We start from the raw sequence: 11,205 nt of genomic DNA, 5'->3' as shown, positions 1-11,205 counted from the left end.
TGCATCCTCAGGCCTGCTCAATGACAAGGTGACAACTGCTGGCCCTAGAGTTAGTACATCGGGCTCAAGAATAAGGATTTGCCATAAAACTGCATAGAAGAAGAGCTACAAGAATAGCTTTGTCTGTCTAATAGCTGTGCATCATTCCCAACAGCAAATAGAGTTACAAAACATCCAAACCACTCTGGGCAGTTTTGATATAATTTATTTGTCTTGGTCTTTTTTTTCTTTTCTTGCATAGGCATAAATTACAATCTGTTGATTAAAAAATAAAAGGAACAAACCAGTGCAGCATTTGCAACAGGCTACAGCATCAAACACAAACTCCTGTCTGTAACCATCTGTTTCTGCAGGGCTAATTCGTAACATGTGTGTAGGGCAAACTGCGAAGGAGAGAGAATAGAGGAGGGAAATGGAGTAAATAAGAGAAATCTGCTCCCACAGCTGTTCTGCATTTCTCCTGCCTCACCAGGCTCATCTTTGGCATCAGCTCTAGGATTCAATACCCCCAGGCAGAGAAGCACATGCTGAAGCAGCAGTTTTACGTGCCCTCTTCTTCTGCAGTTCTCGGAAGGGCTGCAGAAATGCTACAAGCTACAGTCTGGAGAGCCAGCGGCCCTGGGCACGCAGTGCAGGTGCTCGGGCTGCAGCCCAGCACTGATGCTGAATTTGGGGGCTGAAAACCCACGTGTAGCCTCAGCATATGTTCCTGGGGATCCTCACACAGATGGCATGGTGAGGCCTCCAAAACCAGCTAGAAAAGAGCATGAAGCCTCAGGATGAGCTCTCACTGGTGTCTGCAGGGAGTTTTACTTACAACAGCAGAGATTTTCATGTCTAAAGGACAGGGCAAGCTTGCCCTGTAAAGCCAAATGCTCCCTAACCCAGACACAGCAGTTAACACCCACGTGGAAGGAACAGAGATCCCACTACAGCTCCATTCTCAGGGGAAGAGGTCACCTTTCCTGCCTCTCACCAGCATGCCTGATTTACCACAAAATAATTTTTCTTGGGCAAAGACCTTGTCTGCCCTCACAGTCCAAGCCAGAGACCAGGGAGCCAGAAGGAACATAAGAAAAGGGGTTTTCCCGGGCTCATGGTTATGGCACTTGCTCCAGCGGCCAGAGAAAGGTGAGAAAAAGGGAGAGCTTCATCTCTGCTCTCTCTTTATGATTCAAATAAATACAGGAGCTGGTCTGCTGAGCCCAGAACAGGTCTAGGCATTCATAGAAGCACAGCTCCATGTGCTCAGTGCACTCACGGACATGACTCCGAGGCAAGCGGGCAGCTGTAGACAAGTTTAAAATAACTTTGGCTGTGGATGCCAAGAATTAAGACTGTGCTCAATATAGGAGCGAATTTATAGTCCCTGGATCTGGCTCCAGGTCAGCTTTCTCCCTGCAGCAGGGCCTCCCAGCTCTGCAAGAGGCTCCACAGGGTAAATGTAACCTGCTGGAGACAGGACTCTGCCCCCTGGGCTCACTTCCCCTGCTTGGAGCAAGGAGACCCCTTCAGAAGGGATGTGCTGCCACCATCCTCCCCCTCCCAGGCTGGCATGGAGGGAGTGACAGCTCAGCAGCTCTGCCTGCTGCCCATCAAGGGATGCTGAAAGGAGACACTTCTTCAGCCCCTTCCTCTCCTCCTCTATGCCTACAGTGCTTCAAGCAGAGATCACCAGAGTGGGAATCAATACATGGTGCTCTCATGGTGCCAGGGGAAGGACAACACCAGCACTGGACAGGGCTGAAACACTGACCACAAGCCCTTTAGCTTTTCTTTCAATGAAACACAACACAAAGCTGAAGGCTGTTAACACCATCCAAGAACATAAGCCAAATTATGTGATGCAGGCAGCCAGGAGGTGGAGGGGCCAGATGGCCCTGGCACTCCTCAGCCTGGGGAAGGTCCCTGTGCATCCTCCCTGCAAAGACCCGCTCTGCCTCCTCCCATCCAAACAGTACAGGCAGGATTCACATGCCCACTGCAGGCAGAACTCCCCTCCTGCTCTGGCCCAGCCCTCCCACAGCCAGGGCTCAGAGAACAGTGCAGTGCCAGTGAGGAGAGGCAGGAGGAAAAGGGAGCCCTTCCAAGAGAAAGGAGGTCAGCCTGCACCAGCCATCCGCCATGGGGGACCGGGAGCTGAGGGAGCCCTGCAGGCGGGGGAGGCTCTGCAGGCTGGCACCTGCGAGCCCTGGCGATTGCCCCATCTATCTCCCCCCCACGAGCCCTGGGGCAGCAGCTCCCACTTGCTGCTAACAGTCAAGTATATACAGATGCAGCCATGGGCAGGAGGCCACAGCCACGCATTGCAGTCTCGGAGGACATCCGGAGCAAGGAGGGCAGGAATGCCTCCAGCACCCCACCAGCAGCAGTCCACAGAGGACCCCAGCTTCCAAGTCCAGCTACCAAGCCACCAACAACTTGAGGCCCGTATTTTAAACAGCTCTGCTCATCTTACTCTAGTTTATCCTACAGTGTGCGCTATTCTCCTACTAAACAAAGCTCTAGCCCTCTCCACATCTAAGCCACTCATCCAAGTGGCACCATGTAACATTCTCTGGTTAAGTACAAATTGCATGGAAAAAGTCTTTTTTCCCTTTGTAACTACAAACCCCCCCCAAAAAACCCACCCCAACACCCCAACCCAACTGGAAAATAGCTCCCCTCCCCACCCCTCTTAAAAAAGAAGTATCAGAACAAACCCCAAAGGAAAAGCAGGCAACAGGAATTTTCAATAGCATCATCAAGCTTAACACTGGGGAGGCAGCCAGCCAGGGAGGCCAACAGCATCGCCAAGACCCAACTCAGCCACTGGCAGCAGGAGGGCTTGAGTGGATGGATGGCAGCAGCAAGATGGGCTCTGCCACCAACACGTGCCACGCTCCTCTCCTCCTGCTGCCCCAAACCATTAGTTTTATGTTAATACTTCGTTAATACTGTCTTATTTCCTCTCTGCCGGCCCAGCATTGGAGGGCTGGAGATCTTTACCCAAACCAACACCAAGGCAAGAGAAGTGAAGGGGACTTGGTAGCCATGACCGGTGTCTCCCACCTACTCTGGCAGCACCGAGTCAAGCACCACAATCCCACACATACACCCATCTCCTGCACCCAAGCCCACATGAAGCACATCACAAAATGCCACACCCCTTTCCCAAGCCCTGGCAATGCTAGACACACCAGCAGGAGGGAGCAGGACAACAGGGACAAGGGGCAGCGCAGACCCGATACAAAGTTAGCTTAAAAAGTTAAAATGTCCAAGACGCACTGAAAACGAGCCAGGCTGCGCTAGGACCCACGTGGGATGCTCTTGCCTCACCACCCCGGTCCTTGGAAGAGTGAAAGCCTCACCCCTTCGACAGCAGCTCTTCTCCTCCCCCAGGGGAGCAGCCTCCTGGGGCGGCTGCTGGCACATCCCAGGATTTCTACGTGCGAAGCAGTGAACCAGACGCATCCCCTGCTGCTGTCAGCCTGGCAGCATCCTCATCCCGCGCGGAGCCGGGGGTCAGTGCGCCAGCTCCCCGTGCACACGGAAGCGGTAGATGCAGGTGTATTCGGGGTGGCCCCAATTGCTCAGCACCCGGAGCTCCACCAGCTGGTATGTGCCCATGGAGTCACCCTTGGGGAAGAGGGAAAAGGAAAACTTGAGCCCTTGAGAGCTCTGTGAGGCTCAGAGACCCCAGAGGCCCCATTTTCTTCTCAGGGGTCAGGTGCTCCAAGCATTTACCTCCAAGTAAAATGTTTGGATGGGGTCGCCATCATGGTTGTAGGTGAACTGTCCAAGGAGAAGGCCCTCCTCCTCTCCTTCTTCCTTTAAGCCCTATGGAAGGGCAGGGAAGCATAAAGGGAGAACCAGGGGTCATCAGAGAGGGAAACCAGAGGTGATGCACACACTCAGGGCAGAGGAGGGAGAGGGAGACGCAAGCATGCTTGGCCCCCACTCCTGCTCTTCCAGGTCAAAATAGACAAATAGGAACAGGGACCAGTGGGGAAGGATGAAAAGGGGGAAGACCAAAAGTTACACCTACTCAAGCTCTTTTGTCCCCTCAAACTCTTTCTGAAACCCAGTGCTGCCCCTCTCCCCACCAGCATTGCTTCTTCCTCTTCTTCAGGATAAGACCAACCCCCCCGGAGCACCCCACAGCCAGGTATAGGGTTTGTTATCCCTCCCTTCCAGCGCCCTCCCACTGTGGCCCCCACCCCTCCCTCAGGTCTGGGCAAGGGCACTCACGTAGACAGCAAAGTCCTTGGGGGCACTGGGGATGGTCCCCTGGGGTGAGAGGGCTTTTGGGATGTGCTCTAGCGTCACAGCTGTGGGGCGGATGATGCCGGAGAGGCGGATGACAGCAAAGCCCTGGGAGCCACGAAATGCCCAGCAGTTCCCAGGGTTGACGTCTGGCTATGAGCATGGAAGTGAGACACCAGCAACGTTACCACCATCAGTGTTACTTTTCTCCCACCAGCCTGGCTGCTGGCTTGGAGCAACAGCCAAAGCCCACTAAAACAACCACATGAGGAGCAGCCCAGTCCTGCCTCTCAGAGCCCACCTGCAGGATGACACGGGGGGACTGCGAGTGGTACCACAGGGGGATGCCGAACAAGCTCAGCAGCGCTGTCCGTGTCTCGTAGGTCTCTGAGCAGCGAGTGTTGATGACGCTGGCCCCTGGCATGAGAGAGGATGGCAGCAGGTGAGCTGCACACCAGCACCCTGTGGTCACCTCCCCAGGACAGCTGGCTCGTCCCCACCACCCACCTGCTGACTCGAGGGCGTAGTCAACCATCCCCACACGGTCCTCGCTGTAGCGCTTCAGGGCCTGGCCCACGATGAGATGCACTTGCTGTAGTGGGAGCAGAGGGCACAGGAGGGTGAAGAACTGGGGCAGGCATCCTGCCCCCCACCCATCTGCCCCTGCAGGGACAGAGGGTGCAAGGACCTTCCCACAAAACAGCCAGGGGATGAATCACCATGGCAAAAATGAGAGGACACGCGTTTGGCTGGGAAGCCTCCATAGAGGTTGCTAAAAATACTCCAGGGGAGAGGAGCTGTGCAGTGAAGGGGCAGGGCCCAGGCACGCTGCAATTGCCTGTCTTCAAGAGGGGCTGGCCCAGAGGGAGGAGAGGAACTACCAGACACCCCGGAATCATCTGCTGCTCCCTCCCACCCTGTCCCACAGGATTGATGGGAGCTCCTCCCACCCAGAAAAGGAGGAAATGGCTGGAGCATCCACCTGGAGCCAAACCCAGCCTAAGGAGCTAGGACCCCGCAGCACCATGTTGGGTCCAAACTTTACAGAGTGCACAAAGCTTGCACAGACTACGGGGACTGCTAATCCCAGCTTGATCCCTCCCTCCACTACCTCCACAGGGAATTGCCAGCAACTCTTTCCAAAGCAAGCAGGCTCATTTTTTCCCCTTGGTGTCATTCTGCCGAAATGCTTTGCACCAAACAACTCAGCGGCGCTGCTGACGAATGAGGATAAGCAAGATGCTCCACCCATGGAAGCCTCGTTGGCACCTGTCCCACATTCTGGGTGAAGGATGCATGAGCAGAAGCTTGGATTTTAAGACAGTAAGAGCCTTGCAGGGCTGCAGGTACCTGTGACCCCTTCCAGAGCAGAGAGCAGGCGCAGCCCGAGAAGGTGTTTCAAGGGTGCTCCTGCATCCTGTGAGCCCAGGATCAATGTCCCAGCTGTGGGGGCTGTCCCAACACCTCTGCCACCTGCCAGGCACACATGCCAGCCCCCTGCACACATGAAGTGGGGCACAGGCCAGCACTCACCTCCTCTGTCACCCCTGCAGTCCCTCCTTGCCTCAGGGCCACTCCAATCCCAGCCTGAGCATCCCGTGCCGACAGTCTCCGGTCCTCCAGGACTTTTGCAAGGATCTTGCGCTCCAGAGCCTGGAGCTCTGCTTGCAAGTCTTCCCGCTGCAGGATGAAGGCAGCGGCACCATCCTGCTGGGACTGTGACAGGAACCGACTGATCCACACCGGGAACTGCGCTTCCACCTGAAACAGTGCGGGCAGAGCTCAGCCCTGGGGCAGCGACCCTTGACTGCCTTTCTGCCGAACAGGCTGGGGACTGGGCACTCACATCAGCCCGCACTGTCTTCAGCTGCTCCAGTATCCCCTCCACGTGCTTCCCCATCACCTCCTGGTCTGACTTGAGGCTTGCCAGCTCCCTCCTCAAGGCTGCCACCTCCTGCTCCAGCTTGCCCACCTCCTGCCGGAAGGTCCCTCGCAGGCTCTCCTGCACCGAGCTGTGCCGAGAGAAAGGTAACAAAGCCTCATGCCAACAGGCCCAGCTCTCCTCTGCAAACTGGAGGAAGAGGTTCATCCCACATCACCTATGCTCAACCCCATCTCCAAACACAGTTTTAATTCCAGTGGCAGGAACCTCTTCTACTGTATCCCATGGGAAAGCATCCCCAGCTTGTGGCCTTGGCTGAAGGGCCACATTCACAGTGATGCAAAATGACAGTGGCAAAGGTCATTTGCCGCCCTTGCCCTTGGAGCCCTGCTGCCAGCCACAGAATCACAGAATGGGTCAGGTTGGAAGGGCCCACAGGGGGTCATCTGGTCCAACCTCTCTGCTCTAGCAGGGTCCTAGAGCACATGGCACAGGATTGCATCCAGATGGTTCTGGAATATCTCCAGTGAGGGAGACTCCACAACCTCTCTGGGCAGTCTGTTCCAGTGCATGGTCACTGCACAGTAAAGAAGTTTTTCTTCATGCTCAGGTGGAGCTTCCTGTGCACCAGTTTCTGCCCATTGCCTCCTGTCCTGTTGCTTGGCACCACTGAGAAGAGCCTGGCTCCAACTTCTTGTTGCTCTCCCTTCAGACACTGACACTGCTGAGGTTCCCTCTCAATTGTGTCTTTTCAAGGCTGAACAAGTCCCACTCCCTCAGTCTTTCCCCATAAGAGAGATTCTCCAGTCCCTTCATCATCTCTGTAGCCCTCTGCTGGACCTGCTCCAGGAGCTCCATGTCTCCCTTGTACTGCTGAGGAGTGCAGAACTGGACACAGCACTCCAAATGTGGCCTCACTAGGGCTGGGTAAAGGGACAAGATCACCTCCCTCAACCTGCTGGCAATGCCCTTCCTAATGCACCCAAAGGTACCACTACCTTTTTGGCCAGAAGGGCACAGTGCTGCCTCCCACAGACACCCACATATTCCTTCTTTCCTTTCCCCCCCCACACTATGCCTCTCAATCTCTCTCTCTTGTCCCAGGCAAACCAGCCTGGCTGAGGGAAATTCATCCAGCTACCTGCCAGCCCCTAGCAGAGCAATGGCTCTGCCCCACAGCCAGCATTACCTCTGCCACTCTGAGTTCAGCTCCAGCAAACGTGCTTCCATCTCCTGCCAGCAAGGGAAGAAGGGGTGAGACCCGTGACACCACTGGTGAGGGTGTCCTGTCCAGGTACCACCACACGCTCGTCACCTTACCTGAGAAGCTTGTGCCATCTTCCCCAGGCGCCCGTCTAGATCCCTCTGCACCTGGACTCGGAGGGCATCCAGCTCGCCCTGAAGGATGAGGAACAGGGTGGACTATCAGGGCCTGGCCCTGCACGCCCCCATCTCCCTGCATTCCCCACGTCCCTCACCTGGAGGTGATTGGCCATGTCGGTGCGGAGATGCTCCTTCAGCCCCGCGTCCCGGCGGCTCACCAGCCCTTCCAGCTGCGCAAGGATGTCCCCTGGGGGTGGCTCTCCCCCTGCTGTCACTGCTGCCGCCCCACGACGCAGCTCCCACCGGGACAGCTCGGCCTCCAGTGCCTCAAAGCGCTTCTCCAGGGACTGGAAGCGAGCCAGGAGCCGGTGCCCCCCCTGCAGCAACAACAACAGGGTGTGATGCAGCCCTCCAGGGAAGTGTCTGCTCCATAGGACCCCTGCACAAGGGAACCCTGACCACCTATTCCCACCCATTCCACAGAGTCAGTGGCATCTTATTCATCTGCTGCGTCCCAGGAGAGGGCAGATGTTCTCCCTGCTCCATCCCAGGGACACCCCAAGAGTGAGATGGCCACAAGCTGGGGGAGCCAATGTGGAGCCATCATCTGGCCCATTCTCCACCATTCCTCGTACCCTGGAAGCAATTGTTCCACAGATCACACCGTCCCAGCTCTCCCTGCAAGGCACTCATCCCACCTGGGCCACCACCATGCCTTTGCTGAAGCTCACCTGGTCCAGCGTGGTCAGGTCCCCTGCCCCAGGAACATCGGAGGAGGAGGAAAGCTTTCCAGCTCCCCACCATGCAAAGGAAGGCAGGCTGAGTGTTGACAGCCCATATGGGTAGAAGTACCAAGCTCCTGGGCACAGAAGGATGAGATGGTCAAAACCACAGGCTGGTAACAGGCCACAGTAGTGGACAGGGTGGACATGCAGAGGCTCAGCCATCAACATCCCCTGGGATTACCAGGGGACGCCGGCATGCGGGTGCAGATGGACCAGGTTACCAGAAGCCATGAGCACTGAGCTCCAAGCCATCCCATCCCCCAGCTATGGCAGTGGGATGCTCTGCACTGCCCCAGATCTCAGGGCAGCAGATCAAGTGAGGCTGACTCACCGTAGGCGGCAGCAGCGAGGAGCAGGAGCAGCAGCAGCAGCAGCAGGGACCTCTTCAGACGTGGGTAGCGCCTGGAGCACAGAGAAGAAAGAGGTGCCTGTAGGACTGCAGTCACCTTCCCCCACCTTTGGATGGGGGCCAGATGGAAAGCAAAGCCCAGCCAGGCTTTAGCACAAGACACCCACTACCCCAAATGTGCCTCCCCTTTCCAGGGTCCTGCAGGCTTTCCCCATCCTGGTGTCCCCCAGCACCACACTCACCTGGAGAAGGGGATGCTGTGCAAGTGGGAAGCCATGCCGGTGAGGCGGTGCCAGGCCCCTGCCAGCCCCGAGAACAGCCACCCCATGAACCGAACTGCCAGGAGAAAAAACAAGCCTCATGAGGAGTCCTGGCAGAGATGTCCCCTCCATGCCCAAGGGTGGCACCAACAAGGGGGTAAAACCCCTCCACCCAAACAGGGAATAGCATACACAGCACCTGGAGAGTAGAGATACTGACTGGCAAGAACACTGCTGCTACAAGTGCCCCTGCCAGCCCTCCGCTCACCTGGGGAGGTGAACACCTGCCAGAGGAAGGAGCCCACCCGGGAGGCTGCAGTTCTCAGACCTGACCCGGAGCTACTCTGGCCTGAGTAATAGTGACCTGAAAAGGAAGAAGCAAGTCACCAATGCACACAGCACCCCAGTGCATTGCCCACAGCAAAGGCTTTGCACTGTGGGTGGCATCTAGTGGGGACTGGCAGCACACTGGGTATAGCCAGGCCCTGGGCTGCTCCCCCTGGGGATGCCTCCCCTGCATTTCTGCCACTAAAGAGAGACTAGTGCATCCCTACCAGCATAGTCGTCCTCCGAGGAGTACCCAGATGAAGACGTGTAGGTGTCGTATGTCTTGCTCTCCAGTACCCCATTGATCTTACTGGACTCAGTGTCCCCTGTGCCTCTTCTCCTCCTGGTGGAGAGCTCCCCACCTGCCCCAAAACACGGAGTTCCACTGAGAAATCACCCACCATCACTTCCACAAGAAGCAACCCAGCCAGCCAGCCCGGGCAGCTGCCCCAACACTGTCCAGTGTCCAGGGAGGTCCAGCTGCCCTGGGAGAGTGGGAAGGCTCACCCCAGTACGTGCTGCTGTCCAGGTCATCATCCAGCATGGAGCTGCCCAGGGCAGCAAGGCCCCGGCTGCCCCCCAGGTAGGACTCGCTCATCATGGACTCGCTGTAGTAGGAGGTTTGGGTGCTGGGGGCGGGAGACAGGCGCTTTGTGCTACTCGATTTCCTCCTGATCGTCCTGCAGGAGGCGAGAACAGGCTCATCAGGCATGTGTGGTTACAGGGCGGGGCGGGGGGGGCGCGGTGTGTGTCACAGTGCACCCATGGGGGAACATGGGGAATTCACTCTAATCCCTCGACCAGCATCACTTCCCTCCACACTGGATGGCGGCAGCTTTCGGAGGCTGCAAGCTCTGCTTTGCGGAGGCCTCCCGCCCGTCCCGGGCACCGCTTCCGCTCGCACCGCTGCGGTTTTCCGGCCGGCACTTGCAGCGCACCTCCCTCCCTCCCTCCTCCTCCTCCCTGTCGCCATCCAGCTGCAGCTGGGAGCTGGCACCCGGCCACCCCGGCAGGCTCCTGTGCCGGGCCCGTGGGCACGCAGGGGTGCCCGGGCAGGGAGAACGGGGCTCTCGCTGGAGCAGGGGCACAGCCAGTGCCCAGGCGGCCGCGGCCATGCCGGAATGCGTCAGGCTGGCCGTCACGCTCCCTTCTGCAAGCTATCCCCACACCCCACCCAGGAAGGTGCCCGATCCCCGGTGTGGGATGGAATACCCCGCCCCTGTCAGATTTGGGCAGGGGGAACCCCCCCACTCCTGCCCCCCACTAACCTGCCGGTGGTCTCCTTGAAGGGGAGCTGTGTCCCACCCAGCAGGGATGTGCTGCTGCTGCTGGTCGTGGCATCATCGTCCCCGGGGTAATAGCGGGTGGTGGTGACAAGGCGCTGGCTGCGGCGGGACATGGCGGCAGCACGGAGAGGGGCTCGGCTCACCTGGGGGTGACGAGGGGGCGGGGGAGAGAGGCAAGTGTCAGTGGGAGGGTCCCTGGAGGGACGCACCCGGCGGGATCCCACTCGCGGAAACCCCACCCCTGTGGCAGGGGTCCCGGCCCACACCGAACACCGTCCCGAGCTGGCGGCCGTGGGGTGCCCCGGGATGGAGCCGCCTCCCCTTACAGGCCGATAAACCCCTTCGCCTCCTTCCCCTTCCCGCGGACCGCCCACGCGTGGAGCGGCTACCCCCGGCCCCGCCGGCCCCTCCGCACCCCCGGCCCCACACATCTCCCCCCCAGGCCCCGGTACGAGCCGTCCCGCCCGCAACCCCCCGGCTCTGCCCCCGCCGCGCCGTCCCCCTCGCAAACCCACCGGCAAGTACGGGGCAGCGGAGAACGATCCCCTCCGCCCTCCCCGGCTGCTCCCGGCCGCTCTCGCCGCCGCCGCCGCCGCTCCCTTTTGTTTTGCGGGGGAAGGCGGCACCCGCCTCCCCGCCCTCCCCCCGGGCCCCCCCGCCGCCGCCGCCCCGCCCCGCCCGCCGCCGCGGAGAGGGAGCAGCCACCGCTCCCCGGCCGCTGGGGACCTCTTCTTTATCACCACCATCA

At 58.5% G+C, this 11,205-nt stretch overlaps 1 protein-coding gene across 2 annotated transcripts; it reads right to left on the bottom strand.

Annotated features, from left to right (window-relative positions):
- Positions 1-2,944: 2,944 nt before the first annotated feature.
- SUN2 (Sad1 and UNC84 domain containing 2) lies at positions 2,945-11,081 on the bottom strand. 2 transcript variants are annotated; one of them, XM_039570254.1, is made up of 18 exons: positions 10,973-11,081; positions 10,440-10,600; positions 9,679-9,851; positions 9,399-9,533; positions 9,113-9,208; positions 8,827-8,920; positions 8,567-8,637; positions 8,182-8,309; positions 7,606-7,827; positions 7,448-7,525; positions 7,317-7,360; positions 6,092-6,257; positions 5,779-6,006; positions 4,753-4,837; positions 4,547-4,662; positions 4,231-4,398; positions 3,727-3,819; positions 2,945-3,618 (listed from the first exon to the last, which is right to left on the bottom strand). In XM_039570254.1, the coding sequence occupies exons 2-18, from the start codon at positions 10,568-10,570 to the stop codon at positions 3,505-3,507; spliced, it is 2,142 nt and encodes a 713-aa protein (XP_039426188.1). In that variant the 5' UTR covers positions 10,571-10,600; positions 10,973-11,081; the 3' UTR covers positions 2,945-3,504. The 2 variants fall into 2 exon arrangements, with proteins under 2 accessions (XP_039426188.1, XP_039426189.1); XM_039570255.1 differs by lacking the exons at positions 2,945-3,618; positions 3,727-3,819 and adding an exon at positions 3,826-3,942.
- Positions 11,082-11,205: the final 124 nt, after the last annotated feature.

The sequence above is a fragment of the Corvus cornix genome, chromosome 1A (assembly GCF_000738735.6).
Source record: "Corvus cornix cornix isolate S_Up_H32 chromosome 1A, ASM73873v5, whole genome shotgun sequence".
NCBI classification, from domain to species: domain Eukaryota; kingdom Metazoa; phylum Chordata; class Aves; order Passeriformes; family Corvidae; genus Corvus; species Corvus cornix.
Note: the sequence above shows the minus strand (reverse complement) of the source record. Positions and strands in the feature narration are given on the sequence as shown.